Source organism: Microtus pennsylvanicus, chromosome 21 (assembly GCF_037038515.1).
Source record: "Microtus pennsylvanicus isolate mMicPen1 chromosome 21, mMicPen1.hap1, whole genome shotgun sequence".
NCBI classification, from domain to species: domain Eukaryota; kingdom Metazoa; phylum Chordata; class Mammalia; order Rodentia; family Cricetidae; genus Microtus; species Microtus pennsylvanicus.
Genome location: NC_134599.1, coordinates 27,511,740 through 27,531,330, shown reverse-complemented (window position 1 = coordinate 27,531,330; position 19,591 = coordinate 27,511,740). Strand labels below are relative to the sequence as shown.

At 40.6% G+C, this 19,591-nt stretch overlaps 1 protein-coding gene across 2 annotated transcripts in view; it reads right to left on the bottom strand.

Moving 5' to 3' along the window:
• Positions 1-19,591, bottom strand: part of Rmdn2 (regulator of microtubule dynamics 2) — a 64,267-nt gene that overhangs the window by 23,553 nt on the left and 21,123 nt on the right. For both annotated transcript variants that reach the window (XM_075955484.1, XM_075955485.1), the window contains 3 exons: positions 9,833-10,007; positions 8,660-8,762; positions 4,499-4,559 (listed from right to left, as the gene is read on the bottom strand). In XM_075955484.1, coding sequence (XP_075811599.1) covers positions 4,499-4,559; positions 8,660-8,762; positions 9,833-10,007 — 339 coding nt within the window. The remainder of the gene's footprint in view (positions 1-4,498; positions 4,560-8,659; positions 8,763-9,832; positions 10,008-19,591) is intronic.

Sequence of the window (19,591 nt, the reverse complement as noted above, 5' to 3'; positions counted from 1 at the left end):
ACTGTGTGTTCTTTCTGTACACTGTGGGGATTCAGTTTGCTGATGCTTTTTAAAACTGTTTCTATACCCATACTCATGAGATGCTGGCCTGCAGCTTTCTTGCAATATTTCCATCTTGTTCTAGAAGTACTCTACTGCTGGGAAAAAGAAGGGAATTCCGGAAGAACTTGGAGAAAGCTGGTGTGTTTCCTCCCTTAAATATGTGATAGAATTTACCAGTGGGTCCTAGTATTTCATCCTCCTCCTCCTATTATTATTATTATTATTATTATTATTACTATTACTATCATTTGGTCTTTCGAGACAGGGTTTCTCTGTGTAACAGCCCTGGCTGTCCTGGAACTCACTTATATAGACCAGGCTGGCCTTGAACTCACAGAGATACACGTGCCTCTGCCTCCTGAATACTGGGGTTAAAGGCACGCACCGCCACACCTGGCTCTACTTAACTTTTAATAAATAAAGGTCTGGGTTGATTGCTTATTCATATGTTCTTTTGAAATGCACTCTAAAGTTCTGCTGTATCATTGCCAAAGACTTCTCAGAGTGATTTCAACCCTAGAATTCCATGTAACTACCTCTGTTTTGGTTATGAGTATTACAATTTTTCAGCTTATTTGGACTCCAAACCTCGAGTTACTTTCTATTCAAGTATACTTTCCTTTCAGTTTTAAATGTATAAAAACTTTGCATATGGCACAGGCAGCAGCATATCCCACAGTTATTTCCTCATTATAGCATAATCTATTACTACAGTACAGTATTGTTATAGTACATTATTATTATAGTGCAGTATGAGTACTGATAACTGTTACAGTGAATCCATATTAATGTACTATTACTAGTTAAGCTTTATATTTTATTCAACTTTCTGTTTTCCCCTAATGTTGTCCAGGATTTTGGACACTTTAATTCACATATTATTAGGGATTTTTTAAACATGGTAAAACTTTTTGAATTATTATTGTCATCTTTCATAAATCCAGCACCCCTTATTTTGTTTTCTATAATTTTATAAAAATACCTCCTATATTTTCTGAAAATCAGCACTACTTATGCAGTCTCTGGGTTTTTAATCTGCTCTTATTGCAATTCTTTCCAAGTTACTTGAGTGAAGAGAAAAGACAAATAAAGTTTATGATTTATAAACATTGTAGGAATTATTCTTTTCCCTTTCAAATAATATGGCCCTAGAGACTTAGAATATTATAATTTTTGTCTTATTCTGTGCCATAAACTCCAAGGTCACTTGCTCACTTTTTTCTAAAATATCATTGCTTCATTTTGTCTAATCGACTTTATCTTTGTGTATGTTATTTTTGTAGTATTCATTTTAATATGTAATTTAATATTTGATTTCTCAAACTCAGTCTGATGGGAATTCTCAAGAAAGTTAGTTTACACTACGGTGAATTACCTCCATCTAGAGGTTATCTGAAGTATTGTTGCTTTCACAAGACTTCTGATTTTATAGATATAAGTATTTGCACTGGCATTGAATATACCCTTAATGGGTGACAGCCATATTATTTCAACAATTACAATAACTCCACTCATTTCTTGCACTATTTGTGATTCAACACTAGCACTTTGTACTTGTTAGGGACCAGAGACAGCCTCCTGCAATAAAGGGATGACTGAAAATATGAGAATATAATATCTTAAGTTTTGTTCTGCTTTCCTACATATAGTGTGGCCTTGCTTACTGATCAACACACACACACACACACACACACACACACACGTATGGGGCTTTGCTTCTATTTAGAAAATGGAAACAGACCTTCCTTCCTGTACACATATGCTATAAGGTGTGTAGCTATAGCTCACAAACTGTGGAGCACAGCTCCTATGGAAGACACAGTTAGACCTACAGCCAAACCTATTGCAAACATACTTTATTATTTCAATTCCAGAGTATTTTAGGTTGATATGATAAAGACAATAGGATCCTATAGAATGTTTAGGTAGCCTTAAAATTACAGCAGAGAAACTCTTTCCAGCTGATTTATAACCTCAGCTGTCCAATAAATATCTATTTTGCTGGATTTAGGCTTCAGATCCCAGTTTATCATTCATGTTGACTGAATGAGAAAAAAATGAAAAATAAAATTAATTTTATTAATGTCTTAATGTACTGTGAAAGACTCCAGAAGAATAAAGGTTTTTTTTCTCAACATTGAGAGAACCAGCTATGTAATCAGTTTATCTAAATTCCACCCATTCTTTCACAGGTCAAAGTTTAAGATTTTCTTTTGCCACCGCCTTTAATTTTACAATTTGGTTGAATGAAGTCTTTTCTACCGAGTACATAGAACACACTTTAAGAGTTATGGTTAAATTGGAATTCAAACTTATTAAATTTTCACTAACTGAATTGATTTTTAACATTTTTAAAGTTAAAAATTAATACCGAATTTAAAAACACTACGTGAAACATAACTGGATCACTACTTTGTGATGATAAAACTTAATCTGGGAATTTAAGTCCCATTGTCATAAACAAGGTATTTAATTTACAACAACAAAAAAAATGAAAGAGAGGGTGAAGGGGATGAAGGGAAGCCATAGCACAGATGCTTTTGGGGTCCCTGAAGAAGACTCGATATTGCTTCTGTGTGAAAACTGAAAACTTACATAGATGAAAGTCCTCACTGAAGACAAGGTATAATGTAATTCTTCATGGGTTCAGAGGAATGTTGGGTTGTGGAATAATCTTTCTGTACACTGTGAAGATGTGTCACTCTGATTGGTTTAATAAAAAGCTGAACAGCCAATAGCTAGGCAGGATTCTGGGAAGAAGGCATAGATGCCAGGAGATGCAGAGCCAACAGGATGGGCAAGATGGAGAGGAGGTAAAAAAGCCACAAAGCAGAAAGTAAATCAATAGAAATGAGTTAATTTAAGTTATAAGAGCTAGTTAGAAACAAGCCTAAGCTATCGGCTGAGTTTTCATAATTAATAAATCTCCGTGTCATTACTGGGGACCAGACAGTCTCAGTGGAAAATCTGACTACAGTGTTGGATAGAGGGAAGAGCAGCGGAAGACGAAGAGGAAGGGAGAGAGGCAGTGAAAGGAAGGGTATGGGGAGGGTAGTAGGGAGAAGGAGAGAAACTCAGAGTGAAGAAGGAAACAAGACGGCCTTTTCTACACTCAGATCTGGATAACCAGGTCCCAGATACCCAGTTTCCAGGGAGAAAAGACCTTGCTCAGTACAAACAAAGCCATTACCGTACTCCTCAGAGTGAAGGAGCAGAGCCCTTTAACACCCACGCTAATCTAGAAGCATACATTTATACTGTGGGATTAGATGACCTAGACAAACTAACTAGAGCTATAAACCAAGACGCTTACACACTACAGTGATCTTTTAAGTCCGCAGCGGAAAGTTAACTTCACGGTCACCCCTTTATAGGTTAGACAGAAGCACCAAGAGAAAGAAAAGGTTTCCCGTTCACTTTCTGTTCCAGGGGCGCGCTGGGAAGCGAGTCACATGTTCCAGCTCCTAAAGTTTATTCCTCATTTTGGGGTGTGTTTCTTAGATTTTAGATCACACAAAAACTGCTGGATTTTTGTTCGGGAAGTTAAAGCGAGTGTTTGTAAATGGGGCGCCCCCTGCTGACCACCGAATAAATAGACCGCTCTGCTCCTGGTTTGTCTGGTGAGCAGATCCTTAGGGGTAGGTAACAGGAACAGGGAAGAGGTAGATGTTTTGAAACAGATTTTGCCTAATGATGCCCCTAAAGACACAAAATAACCCCAGAGTGGGCATGTTTCTGAAAACCTGCACTGAACAAAGGGTCATAAGTTAACTTTTCACTGTAGAGCCTTAATGTCTGGGGAAACAGTATGAATAGCCCATGAGAAGAAAAGCAAAGCCAGCCTGCGCAGCAGTGACTAAAAATGTACAAAAGGAAGGCTAGTTTAAAACAATATGCTGCCTTTAGTTTTCCTTTCTATTTTTCACTATACAAGCAGTCACCACCCTCAAAACTGAAGCAAAATAAAAACCCCAAACAAACAAACAAAGCATGAAGTGTTTTCCCTCTTTTGTTCCACAGGTGCCCGTCCTCCGTCTGCCCAGCTAGTCACATTTCTTTGTGCCGTCGTATGCACAGACTGGATTTTCCTGACCTCAGGGTTCTGTTTCCCATAGCTTACCAGGTTAGAGAAAGCAACCTCTACGCTTTGCTTCTTTGGAGCACTTGTTCCGCATTTTGTTCAGACACAGGACGTAACTTCAGCCTATGTTTTCAGAAAACCTGGTGCATCTTATCAGACTTAACTATAGTTTACCTTCAAAGGCACGAGGCTTGTCAGAGTCTCATGAGATACTCTCATTTAGAACATATCTAGCGGGAAATATGTGAGAATAACCGTAATAACAATTGCTGCACTATCGCTATCCCCTTCTGGGTGGTGAGCGTGGCAGTCATAGCCTCCCAAACTCCCCAGAGTGTCGCGAGAGGTTGAGGCACAGGGATCCTGCGTGCTTACCACAGATGGCAATGTCCATTCATGGGTGCTCTCGTGATAGCTCTTTCTCCCAGTGTTTTCCCTGGAAGACAAAGAGAGCGAAGTCACTGTCGTTGCAGGAGTTGGGGGGAGGTGGAGTCTTCAGCAGAGTCGTGGCTCCTTCATAGGGTCCCAAGGTGGGGTAACTTCATAGGGTCCTGAGGTGGGGTAACTTCATAGAGTCCTGAGGTGGGGTAACTTCATAGGGTCCTGAGGTGGGGTAACTTCATAGGGTCCCAAGGTGGGGTAACTTCATAGGGTCCTGAGGTGGGGTAACTTTGGAAGAGAGCATTCACCAGCTGGGTCAATGCTTTACTCCGGGGGTCAGTCCTGATGATCTGTGCTTTACTCTGGGGGTCAGTCCTGATGATCTGTGCTTCACTGGCTTCCAAGGATTTTGTCGTGTGCTCAAATTTGAGACCCACTGGATTAATTGACTTAGGCAAGGCCAAGGAAAGTTTCTTATTCATTACTTTAAAGTAAAACACACTGCTTTCGTGTAATCAATTCAAACGACAACTGCTGAGTGCTCATTAGTTGTCATGTTGTGCGACCATCTGGGAATAAAACATCAATTAGAGAAGGCCTTTGCCTTCCAGGGCTCACAACCTTCAGTATACAGCAAGTGCACAGACAAGCTACTTGGTTCAAGAGTACGGTCAGGGTCTCTGTGAAGGGGTCGGGATGGCCCGTGGAGCTCAGCCTGCTCATTCACAACGGGAATGGGTCTAGGGAATAAATGATGCCCTTAAAATACTATGCTCAGTTTAGAACTGCTTTTAACTATGTGAGGACTATTTTTCACAGAGGTTCACTAATGGCTTGACGGTATTCTGAGACCCTCAAAGAGACTCTCTGGGCCTCTTTTATCCCTGCCCCCACCCCTCTGTGCCCTGAAGACACTATCCAGGGACTACAAAGGCCATGCTACAAAAGTGGCATGGTAATCTTAAATAGGGATCGTCTAAAATAAGTAATTTATTATTTGCTCAAGGTGCATGTTATAGTTTATCCACTGAAAGATATATTTTGTGTGGAAATCAACCTAGGATGGAGAAAGTTTTAAGCAAAGCATTTTAGTAATAACTGGTATTTCCTTCGGACAAACACCAAAGGGGTCAGGTATTTTTAAACATGCTCCCTTTCCCCAGGTAGAAACATACTTTTTTGTTTGTTTGTTTGTTTGTTTGAGACAGAGCATCATACTGTTGCTTAGATTGGTATGGAACTCACTATGTATCCCAGGCTTATTTTGAACTTATGGCTATCCTCCTGCCTCAGCCAGGCAAGTAATGAGATTACAGGCGTAAGTTACCACATCCAGCTAAAAATGTGCTCTTTAATGTGAGAAGCAAACTAAACTGAGTATGGTGGCTGCTGCAGACCCGCAGTTCTGGCACCTGAAGACTGAGGCAGGAGGATTGTGAGTTCAGCCACTCGCAGCACTTTCTCAAAGCAAGACTTTCTCAAAAGAGAAACTCAGATCTGAATCAATACTTCAGCTATTGAAAACTTGCGGTGCACCGCCACAGGCTAGGTAGGGTTGAACCCACCACTCTGAAGATAACAAGGAAGTAGGGTAGCATCCAGGCTGGCTGTAGCATCTTCTCTTCTCCCCCAAGAGCAGCTCCTTCCCTTACAGAACAGGATTCACACCTATCGTTGAAGTGCTATAGCAATGCCCCCTTAAGAATTAGAACGCTAGTTTACTTGGAATACGAGTGAACAGCCAACCACACTTGGAAAACATATTGCACAATGGCACACTGAGTTTTATAAAGGAGTTCCGGACGACACCCCACACAAGCTGATGAGGGAAAACACTTCAGCACCTCCCCTCATACTGAACCCAACATTCCACAAGAGCCGGCTGAATCCTTGCCCTTAGCCCCGGTGTACGCGATCTTGACCTTCCTAAGTGTACATTCCTTATACACTGAATCATGATGGCCATTTATCAGTCCTTTCTATAAGCTCTCAAGTGTGGCACTGTCATACACGCATGTGTCCCTTCTTGGGCCCCCTTTCACCCCCCTCCGAACTTTAACACTGTTCCCAATAACATTTTGAATTAACTTCTTACATGTACAAATAAAAGTGATTCTTTCTGCTTTACTTCAATAACTGAATAAATCCCTTCTGTGTGAGCGAGAGCGATGCTCTCTTTGCTGCGATACTGTTACATTTTCTTCTTAAAGATAAACCTCATTTCAACCCTATGCACTCCTGGCTTTACTCCTGGACTTCCTGCATCCTGTTTCCCATGTTGCCATCTCATAGGTTAACTCCTGCTCTCGTGTCATTCTGTTGCCGTGACAAACACCATGACCAAAAGCAGCTTAGGGGAGGAGATGGTCTATCAGCTCACAGATCGGAGACCACAGCTGAGGGAAGTCAGGGCAGGAACTCAAGCAGGGACTCAGCCCCAGGCCTGCTTGCTGTTCCACGCAGCATTGCTCTTCACCCAGGAACTCACAGCCACGAAGGCACAGCAGAAACCGAGGAGGAATGCTGCTTGCAGGCCCCTGCTTAGCTGGCTTTCTTGTTCGGTCCAGGACTACACGTCTGGGGAGTGGTACTGCCCACAGTGGGCTGGGTCTGCCTAAAGCAGTTATCAATCAAGACAACCCTCCACAGACATGACCACAAACCAGTCTGATCTAGGTCGCCCCTCAACCGAGATTCCCTTCTCAAGCAACTCTAAACTGAGTCAAGTTGACAGTTAAGGCTAAGACAACTCACTTGAGCTCCCATTGAATTTAAAAACAGATGAAAACGATCGTACCTATGGAAACTGGTTACCTCCCTACATGAACCGCTAGCTCCTGCTAGCGACTTTTGCTATACACTCCGAACTTGCTACACTCTTCTAAAACAACAGCCCATCTCTGCTAGTCTCTTTATCTACGGTGATTTGAACAAACCGCCTTCCCAGCAAAGTCAGAGGCCCCCCTGAGTCTATTCTGAGATCCCTTCTATTTTGTGCCCTTCGTCTCATCTGCAAACAGAACACCCAAGAGGAGGTGTTAAGAAAAATGTATTACTGCTGATGAATGTCAAACAGTTTTTACATCATATGCTTTATTCTCTCAGCCCCCCACAGATATGAGTATAAAACCTTCTAGACTCTGCTTGAAAATTTCTTTTCTTTGAAATTAATCTCTTTTCTAGAACTCCACCATGTATACTTCCTGCCAACTGGATCGCTATAGAACACTGACCCCCGGAAGGTGGAGGATAAATATGAACAGGACAAGAGGGGAAATCTCTCATCTTCCTCCAGTGAGGGGGAAATTAAAGTGCAGAGATGGAAATCTTCCAGAGGAAGAAAGACCAACACAAACTCTGGTGATAGGTCCTTCATGGAAATAAAAATGCCAGCACTAGACTTGGAGGGGTTCTCGCTTGCTATTTCTTTCTCATACGATCATAGAAAAGCCAGCAAAAGAGAAAGCTTTGGGACAGAAGGAGAGTAAAAACCAGCCATGACATCAACTATTCTGAAGCTCGGAGAGATGGGCGCTCAGGGGCTTCCGTGAGAAAGCATTCTGATGCCCAGTGAGACATCAACACAACCACCAACAGCAACCGTTTGACGGTCTCCTTGGTTTTTACCATGACTTGCTTTGTGGAAAATTTCAAATATATGCAAAAACGTACACGTGGCAACATCATGGTTGCCATACGCTTGTCTTAGCTAATCATCACATCAAGGCTGCCTTTGTTTCATGCAGACACATTGTGGAAATTCCTGACATGAGAGGTTATTTCTGTGTTCCTAGGCCTGCATGCCACAGGAAGTAGGTTGTGAGTGGAACTGTGAGCGGCCACAGCTGGAGACCATGGGCCTCCAGACCAGCACAGGTGTTTTAGCTTCCTGGGACATCACAAACTTTAAAAACTGAGGTCGGAGTTTTTCAGTTCCCTGCTCTAAATTATTAGCTCGATTATCTTAAAGGGACATAAACTTTAGTTCAGGAAGGCCATTTTGTTCTGAGACTGTGTACAGCTTTTGGTCACCAGAATATTTTGAAATAATTTGAGTTTTTAACTAAAATGACTTCACTTGAATTAAAATCTACTAATGATTTATTGTGGAAAACAACGCCATCTGAGAACAATCAGTCTTGACAAATGACTTACCGATATTAGCATAATGTTTCTTTTCTTGCGTATTGGTAGATAGGTCATACATGTCTCCATAGGCTCGGGCAAGCCGCCACAGAAACTCTATTTCCTCACTAAACTGGAAAGACAAAATCAAACACTAGATTAATACACGTATTTGTCCAGACTGACGTACCTGTTTTCATCATACCTTAAAAGATTTAGGTAGGTAAGATGGTATTTATAGATGACTGAATTTATACATACAGATATTTAACATTTAAACCCAAATGTTATGGCTAAGAAATGCGACCAGATATAGTGTTACATTTGGATCATAAATCAATTAATATTCAACAGAAACCGGACCCAGCTGTGTAGTGGACGGAACCGACACAGTCTCCCTAGACCAGGGCGCCCACTCTCTCAGTACCCTTTGCGAGTTTTCTACTGCAGTGTAATGAATAGGCTACTGAGCACTGTAGGCAGTATTTGTAAACTGAACTGCATATATTCAAAAAGACATTAGGATTTTTACTTAACTAATTATGAATGTAGATTTTTTTTAAATTTTAAAGCTTTTATTGACAATAAGTGTTGCAGATCCTTACGGAGCATAGACTGGTCTTTTGGTATGCTTATAGATTATGTGTTAATCAGTTAGGATTCATGGGTTTTACAGTGTGTTGGAGTTGCTAAACGCTCATACCCAGGTTAGGCTTATCTTGCTCATAGGCAAAAAAGATATTATTTCTCCTTGAGCTGTCATGAGCCCTTAGATCCCCTTTGTCATTGGTGATGGTAAGACAAATTAGTTCTTCAAGCCCATCATGAAACACTGCAGAATGACTATTGGTAGAAATAGCTTTAAAAATGCCGAGAGGTGTTACGTTGATAGCAATATAGAAAACTTCAAATACAATTTTATTCTCTCCAGAGGACATATATGACATGCCTGGGCACAACGTCTTATGCTTCATGTTATAACATAGGCATTACATATCAAAGTTAATAAACTCAACGCAACACCATATAAGGCTGGTCCCTATTTTTGTGACCTTAGGTAAAACTAATTAACTCAAATTCCATTTTAAAAAAATCATTCGTTTTATTAAAAACACATCAAACATTCTGTTCCTATGAACTGTGACATGGTATTGGCGTTGGATGTGAGCAGGGTAGTACTTAACAGTGCCACGCGGCACTTACCTTTTCTTTGTGGTCACACAGTAGCTCAAAACTCTCCACTTTGTTAGCCTCGTTTATCCGTAAATGGTCAACCTTCTGGAGGAGGACATCCAGCTTCAGCTCTTCAATGTGTGTGTTGAAAGCCTTAGCGACTGGGAAACTCTGCTCTTCTGTGTCAGTGTTAGCTGTAATATACCTAGGATGGCACAAACAACCACCAACTCCCTTTAGACTTGTGCACAATGACCCGGGCAAGCCTTTGAAAATGCAAGTCGAATTACTCCGCTCTGTGCTAGAAAATGTCGCATTGTTACCCAGAGAGAAGGCCAAAGAGCTGGCTATTTACAAGAACTTGAGCAATAAGCCAACCCTAATAGTTCTCCAATTTAATCTCTAACCCGTCTTCCCCGTCACTCAAGTCTACACTGGTCCTCTTCAGCCCGTCACCATGCTCCAGCCTCCTACCTCTATCTGCTGTGCTCTGATTGGATGTTCTTTCCCTAGACAGCAACGGAGTCTCTACTCTTGACTCAGTTACATCGGTGCAGAGACTTGTCTTAGTGATCCTTCGACCAGACCACTCGAATGCCACAGCACCAACTCTTCCTTCCTCTTCTCGATGTCTGATTCCCCCCCCCCCCACAGCACACATTCTCTTTAATATGCTATAAACAATAGCCCTACAGCATGTGTGTTTCTTTCAAGCATCAGCTCCACTAGAATATCTGCTTCTTAGTGGTAAGGTTCACTAACTGAAGAGCTAACTACCCAAAATGGTGTCGCAAAGTGTACATCACTGGGTGCTGCTGAAAACTGAATAGATTATACCAACTTAGCAGGCACTTAAAAATGTGTGTGTGTGTGTGTGTGTGTATTTACACATGGGTAGGTATTCAGCTCTAGGTGAACATGATGTGCTAACTGTGCGTGTGTGGTGTACGTGTGTGCTCATGTGCATGTACAGTGCGGTGCACATGAGTGGTGTGTGGAGGCCAGAAGCTGACATCAGCTGTCTCCCTGAGTCACTCTCCACCCTGTTTTTGGAGACAGCCTGGCTCATTTCACCTGGAGCTCACCTGGTAGCCACCTGTCTCCATTCTCTCAGTGCTGGGGTTCAGATGGGTGTGGCTGTGCCCAGCATTTACATGTGTGCTGGGGATCTAAACTCAGGTCCTCAGGTTTGTGTGGCAAGCACAAGCACTTTTCTGTCTCAGTTTTTTCTTTTCTTTTTTTTTTTTTTTTGCCTCCAATGTACCTGTCTCCATTCTCTCAGTGCTGGGGTTCAGATGGGTGTGGCTGTGCCCAGCATTTACATGTGTGCTGGGGATCTAAACTCAGGTCCTCAGGTTTGTGTGGCAAGCACAAGCACTTTTCTGTCTCAGTTTTTTCTTTTCTTTTTTTTTTTTTTTTGCCTCCAATGTTCTAACTTTAGTTTAGTTTCAGAAATGAACACTACTTTCCATGCTGGTTAGTTTTATGATAACTTGACAAGTCAGAGTCACTTGAAAGGCGAGAACATCAGTGAGAAGTAGTCCCGACAGAATAGCCTGTAGGGTATTTCTTGATGGATGATTGACATGGGAAGGCCCAGCTCACTGTGGGAGGTGGTGCCACCCTTGAGCTGATGGTCCTAGATGGTATAAGAAAGGAAGTTGAGCACTTACTGGCCTCTGCATTAGCTCCTGTCTCCAGATTCCTGCCCTGCCTGAGTCCTGTCCTGACTTCCTTTCATGGTAGGCGGTGATATGGGAGTATAAGAAAAATTAACTCTTTCCTCCCTAAGTTGCCGATGGCATGGCGTTTTATCACAGCAATAAAAACCTTAACCAAAACAGAAATTGGTACCAAAGAGTAAACTGTTTCTGTGACAGACCCGAACATGTGTTTGCGGTAGGCTATGGAAGGACTTTGGGCTGGAAAAGGTTGAAAAATGAAAGCAGTAATGAGCACTGTGGCAGAAAAGGTCTAAAAGGCAGACTTCAGACTCATGGGTACCTAGGAATAAGAGGCAATGGGCAGAGGAACACAACAGAACATTGAAGTTTCCAAGAAAACTCTTAGAAAAAATTAAGGAATGTTAGAAGAGTTGTGTATATGGCAGGAAGTGGAAAATTGTGAGTACATAAGCAAACAGATCTGTAAGAAATGCATGCTTTATGCCACTCAGCTTAATCACTGAGGGTCTTCTACATGGAGCCAGTGTACAGGTCTGGATATTCTTTCAAATTCTCAGTTTTCAACAAAAACCCACAAGCATACAAGGAAATGAGGTTCATTCAAAGAAAGAGACTGCATCTCTGGACAAGGACAAGAGTTCCCAGGCAGTGATTTTAAAATCATAACCTTAAACCTGCTTTAAAAGCCAGGAAAAGAAGGAGAGACTAAAAAAACATTAAAAATAGGTACATAACAAATGAACAAAATGGGAAAGTCAACAAAGAAACAAAAATTATGAAAAAGAACCAAATTACAGGGCTAAGATTATGTTAAGTGAACTGAAGTTTGATGGGTGAGAGCAACAGAGAATTTTAACATGGAAAACAAAGAACAGGCAAACTTAAACATTTGAAAGTATGGTGAGGAGTAAAAAGAATGAAGAATGAATAAAAATAGATACAGATACAACCTAAAGGGCTTGAGAGGTACCATTATGGTGACCAAACACACGTGATGAGGGCTCATGAAGATGAGAAGAAGGGACAGTGAGTTTGCATGAAAAAATTCTTCAGATCTGAGAAAGAACAAGTGCACAAAAGCTCAGCTGATGCAAGCAGAACAAACCCAAGGATGTCCACCCAAGGACCTCCACATGAGCTGCTGAAAAACAAAACCAAAGCATCTTGAAAGGGGCAAAGGGCAAAAGAAACTCAGCATATGTCAAGGATTGTCTCCTTTAGCAAACTTCTCAGCAGAAACCTTGTTGACCAGATCGTGATGAAACACCGCAATGCCACAAGGAAGAAAGGAATAACAAAATAATTCTACATCCAGCTAAAACTGCCCTTCAGACATGCAGGAGAAATCAAATACTTACAGCAAAAAAAAAAAATTAAAAACCATGTTTATTATCTGCCCTACAAGAAGTGCTAAAAGGAGTCCTCCAGACTGGCCTTATACAATAACCTGAAGACAAATAAAAATGTAGATTTCTCAGGCTGGCGAAGTATTTATCTAACTATTCTTTATCAACAAATACTCAGAGGCCGGGCGGTGGTGGCGCACGCCTTTAATCCCAGCACTAGGGAGGCAGAGGCAGGCGGATCTCTGTGAGTTCGAGACCAGCCTGGTCTACAGAGCTAGTTCCAGGACAGGCTCCAAAGCCACAGAGAAACTCTGTCTCGAAAAACCAAAAAAAAAAAAAACAAAACAAAACAAATACTCAGAAATCAGATATCGGGGCAAGAACCTGAATGATCAGAGAAGTGGCAGAGAAGCAACCAGTGACCTCCTCTCTTTCTTGTTCAAATCAAAAAGGGCCAAGACCCTCTCTAAGCCCCACCCTACCACTTCTTGTGTCTCTCTATCTGTCCTCAGTCCTCCAAAACCTCTATGGCTAATTTTGGTCAGCTAGTAGCTAGCTCTGCCCTCTGACTTAAAGCAAATTTTATTGGCAGTCTTGGGAACATCAGAATACAACCAAAATATCACATAAATTTCCCCCTTGTTGTCTAAATGAAAAGGGAATGTTTAACTATGACAGATAAAAGCTATATACAATAAGAACAATTATCAGGAAAGAGCTAAATTTACAAGGTCCACTCCATTTTTATTTGGCATATTTGGAGAAAATACTCCATCTATTCTATCTTGGCAATTCCAAAGTTTTGTACCTAATTCACTTTCTATGCTAACTTGTATTATCAATCCATAAATAATTTTTCTTAGACCTCAAACATTTTCTTAGATAAACAATTTAAGCTTTTATGTCTTTCAACCTTATACATTTTACACCTCTTTAGTGAGTTTCTTTTCTGAATTTGGTAACAAGGAAAACTGTAACTTTAATTATCTAATCTTCAATCCCATTAAGGACCTGAGGATATAACATTACCTCAGTAAATGGGAAGTGCATAGCAAACATCTTCTAAAACTATAGAAATGACAGAAACAGCTGGCTGTCTGGACAGTCACCCAAGGTTCCTCTGTAATGTTGGGCATCCATCTTCAGCCTACAGGCCTAGAATACCTGACAGATTTTTTTTGTGATGTAGGAATTTTGAAGGACTGTCCCACTTTGTCTTGGTTAAGTTCAGCAGTCACTTTATTTTGTGTCCTGCTTGTCCAATTCAGATAGCATACTGTCAGCAGTCAAAGCAAGAGCAGTTTCTTGCCCAATGACTAACTTTGCCACAAAGCAAGCAAACTCTATATGGAGTTTTTTCGATGCCCATCATCTTCTCTGAAGTAGACTATTGGGAGCAGATGTGTCTCACTGTCATAAAAAGCTTATGTTATCAAAATATTTTATATGCCATATTCTGTAGATCTCTGAAGTGTCTGAAGACCACTTGTCTATCTAAAATATATCTGTTTGACCTTGAAAACATACCTAACATGAATACAAGCTTGTTTTAGGTGAATAACTACTAACATGCATTTCTTTATTATCCTAAGACTAGAAATTTACATTACATTGTTAAATGAGCTGCATATGTATAATACCTTAAACAAGAGGAGAAACATAGGCACAGTATGTTCTAGCAAAAATAACCTTAAATTTGTATCAATGTGCAAAAATATGTTAAACAAGAGTAGAAACATTCTCCTTTGTTCTGCTTTTTTCCTGACCATTACCAAAAACAACTTGTAACCAATCCCCTAAATAATGACAAATATCCATAACCCACTAAATAACCCAAACCACCCACCCAGTCTCTTGGGAATATGGGTATTGTTTCTGTGACTGCTTTTTATTATCTGGGGCAGGCAATGGCATCTCTAGGGGACCCTGAGAAAACTGAGATAATGGTCAAGTCCTGGGAGAGCTAGCTGTATCATTTGATGCCAGTCTCTGTTTAATGGGAAAATGTAGGACTTATCTGAAGTCCTAGCTGGAGTAGTCTGTGAGGCTGAACCATCTCAGTTAGCTACCTTGAAACTGTCCTGAGTAGTTTGTAGTCCAGAATTGATCTCTGGGTGGTGTTTGTCAGCTTAGTGGTGTTACCACAATCCAGGTGGAATTGTTGTGGAGCTCCATCATCCTTTTGAATACTTCAAAGGTCTCTGTTAGGAATGGTGATGCTATGTGCCATGAATATATTTTATTGCCATTGGTTAATAAAGAAGTTGCTTTGCCTATGGCAGGGCAGTATATAGCAAGACAGAAAATCCAAGCAGAGATAGAGGAGGAGAGAAGGCAGAGTCAGGCAGATGCCACATAGCTGCCCATGAAGCAAGATGCAACAAACCACAAGCCTGTGGTAAGATATAAATAAAAATGGGTCAATTTATAATGTAAGAGTTAGTTAATAAGAAGCCTGAGCTAATAGGTCAAACAGTGTTGTAATTAATATAGTTTTGTGTGATAATTCAAGTCTGGGAAGCTAGAAAACAGAAGTGGTCTTTGTTTACATAATGGTGCCCAACATTCAGCACCGTACATGTACACAAAGCCTAAGAAAGCTTAAAGAAAAGGCTTCCGGATGCACGAAAATGGCAGTCAATTTCAGTGTCTTGGCAGCCACAGTTTTTCTGATAGACTCTGTTTGCTGGTGGAGAGCAGAGGTGTGACTCCAGGCTTCCTGGTTCGTACTGGTGGCAGAAACAGCTCTGGCTCTTTCAGGAGGTCTTGCTACAGAGCACTTACGGGGTTTGTGAGAAGCATGTGGCAAGTTGCTTACTGGCGGCAACGCAGACCTGCTGCATAGCTGGAGCTGGGGCAGAGAGCATGGCTGACAGAGCTGGCAGTGAACGTTCCTCTGCCACGGTGGACTTGGCAGAGCCACAGCCTTAGTCCTAGCCATGCCACTTAGCATTTTAAGAGGAGCACCTGGTCAGAAAAGAATTACAGATATACAATAAAGATAGATCCAGACCAGAAAAAAAAGACCTCTAAATGGGTCACAGTATTGGATAAATGTATATGGGCTTATGAGAGTGGGGAGGGGAGAGATGAAAGAATACAGACAGTCATTGATTGAAGAAGTAAACATAATAAAATAAATATTAAAAAGTAATAGAGAAAAAAATAAGGCACAGAAAGATGGAATATACACAGGAGTCTGGAGTATGTATATTATTGTGTTTTATTTATTTATTAATGTGTATATTACATGTGTTCACATGGATGAATACTAAACTGAGTATTATCATAATTTTGTTTCGAAACGCTACCTTTTCTTTAGGATTTAAAAGAAAAATATAAAATTGTGAATATATATTAACGATTATATAATACAGATGCAAATTGTGACAACATAAAACAGGGAAGCTGAAAAGGAATAGAAGTGTTTTACACTGTTGAAATTTAGGCCATTTTAGAACCAACTGTTACAACCTTCTTTAAAAATTGGAAACCACAAAAGAACCATCCAGAGAGTGTACTTAAAAGGAAATAAGAACATATCATAAAACATACAATTTTAGCACAAAGGAAAGAAAGAATTAATTGAAGAAATGAGGGGCAAAACCCTACAACACAGAGAGAAAAATAATAAAATAGCACCTATAAGTTCTCTCCTATTAGTTGTTATTGTATCAAATATAAACGGAGTAATTACTCAATGAAAATATATATATCGGCGAAACATTAAAAGTCAGGATCCAGTTTTGGGATGCTTACAAAACACTTTTACTCTAAAGAAAAACACAGGTTGAGGGTCCAAGATGGAAAAAGATGCTCCAGATGTACGGTGACTAAAACAGGTTAAAAGTACTATACCAACAACACACAATATAGACCCAAAGTCAAAATCTGGGATCTAAGGCAAAGAACACTGGGGCTGGGTTCCTTGACTCTGCATTTTGATTGGTTGTGGTTTTATGTGATGGTCTCCATCTGTTACCAGAAGTCTCCTTGGTGAGGGGTGGGGTCTACCCTTATCTATGGGTGTAAAGTGATGGCTGTAGGTTCTTCTCCAGATCCATGACTTCACTAGTCCTGGGGAGCTGGAATGTTTTCAAAAGGCTTCCCTTTTGTTGAATAGCACTAAGCCTAATAAGCAATCTGCTGGTTACCATCAAGTTATGAGGGCCACTTACTGCCCAGTGGATACATCTATAAAACAACTCTTGTACCTAAGGCTCAGGGAGCATTGCAGAAAAGGGAGGGAGAAGATTGCAAGAGCCCGAGGACCAGGGAGTGTGTTATACCCACAAACTCTCACCAGTATGACTGTCTAAACATGAGCTAACCAAGGACAACAACCACAACAGACATGCCAAAGTAGATGGGGGCAAGAGCACGAGGCCTCAACTCTACCCAAAGATTTACAAGCCACTAAGGAATGCCAAGAGTGACAAATAGTCCTACCAGGGATTATCTAATACCAAATGGTCAGCCCAAAAAGCATACATGCAAATAACAGGATATAAACTGAGCAGGCTGCACTTAGGAATATATACACATAGATTTATATGACAATAATTAATGAAAAAAGAGGCCAGAAATTTGAAGGATATTAAGGAGGAACATATAGGAGAGTATGGAGGAAAGAAAGGGAAAGGGGAAGTGATGTAATCATATTATAATTTCAAAAATAATAATTAAAAAATAAAGAATATGTCAAAATGACCAATTTATTAGGAATAAATAATATTTATTTACAAGACATTAGAGCTTCTGAACATATGAAATATCTGATTAATATTTGACAGAACTGAAGGGAAAAGTGATAGAGGAATAGTAAAAAGCCTCCAGTGTCATGTTTTCTTCAGGTGGCACTAGGTATTGAACCCAGGGCCTTGTATATGCTGTGCAAATGCTCTACCAACAGGCTACGCTCCTAGCCTTCATGTCCGGTTTTCAGTAACGAATAAAACAAGAATATCAGGCAGAAAACTGATTGGAAAATGATGTAAATATTACTGTAGATGATGGACCCAATAATGCCTCTAGACAACAGCAGAATACACATTTTCCTCAAGATAAAGAACACAAAATAAGTTAAACCACAAAATAAGTCTTATACATTTAAAAAAATACTTGAGATGCATAGACTTTCTTTCCTGCCTCTTGGGATTCATAGAAGTGCACCACCACACCTGGAAAGGATTCTCTTTTTTTTAATTTTTAATTAATTAATTTACTTATTTATTAATTAAAGATTTCTGTCTCTTCCCCGCCACCGCCTCCCATTTCCCTTCCCCTCCCCCAGTCAAGTCCCCCTCCCTCATTATCCCAAAGAGCAATCAGGGTTCCCTGACCTGTGGGAAGTCCAAGGACCACCCACCTCCATCCAGGTCTAGTAAGGTGAGCATCCAAACTGCCTAGGCTCCCACAAAGCCAGTACGTGCAGTAGGATCAAAAACCATTGCCATTGTTCTTGAGTTCTCAGGAGCAGAAGGAGAGAGAGCACGAGCAAGGAACTCAGGACCGCGAGGGGTGCACCCACACACTGAGACAATGGGGATATTCTATCGGGAACTCGCCAAGGCCAGCTGGCCTGGGTCTGAAAAAGCCTGAGATAAAACCGGACTCGCTGAACATAACGGACAATGAGGACTACTGAGAACTTCAGGATTCTCTTTTCTGATCACAACAGATGAAGCTAGAATCCAACAGAAAGAAGACTGGAGGATTCACGTATAGGCAGCATTTAAACAATATGCTCTTAGTGTGTGTATACGTGTGGGTGGGGCAGTGTGTGTTCATGTGTGTGCACATGCATGTGAGCCCACAAGACAAACTTGGGTGTCATTCCCCAACAGTCCACCTTGGGGTTCTTTAGTTTGTTAATTGACTGTAACTATTATGTGTGTCTATGGTGTTACTGCGCCTACACCATGGCATTATGTGGCAGGTGGAGGGAAACCCTGCGGGGTCAGCTCTTTCCTTTCACATTTCTGTAGTTTTTGTAGATCAATCTCAGGGTTGTTAACCTAGAATGGCAAGCACTTTTGCTCATGGAGTCATCTGGCTGGCACCACCTTGTTCTTTAAGAGAGGGTCTCTCACTGGGAACTGGGGGTTCACTGATTAGGTAAGGCTAATGGCTAGCAAGCTCCCAGGGATGTTGGGGTGATAACCGCTGCTTGTGTTTGTGTGCCCTTTACTTACTGAGCTATTTTTTTTAGTCCCTAATTAATATTCTTAAACAACAAATAGGCCAAAAAGAAACCATAAAGACAATTACAAAATATCTTGAGTCGAAAGCAAATGAAAATATATCAAATTATATAAGCGCATCAGGGATAAAAGGAAAATTTATAGCTACAAATTCTTATATTGATGACGAAGGTTCCAAAACAATAATCTCAATTTACACATTGGGAAATCAACTCACCAAACAAAACAAAGCAAACAATAGTTATTAGAATAGAAATAAATAATTAAAGTAGAAAAATGATAGGAGAAAACCATAAATAGCAAAAGTGTATGCTCTTTAGAAAGATCAGCAAAACTGATAAGTATTTAACTAGATTGACTGGAAACAAAAGGGAAACTCAAAATGGAAGATGCGATATTACTTCTGGTTTTATAGAAACAGGATTACGAGAGGAACTGATGTGAAAACATCAAATAAACTAGTGGAAATTGGCAAATTTCTCAAAACACACAGTGCCTGGCTGATTAAGGAAGACATAGGAAACATTAGCATTTAAAATGAGCAAAGGGTTTGTG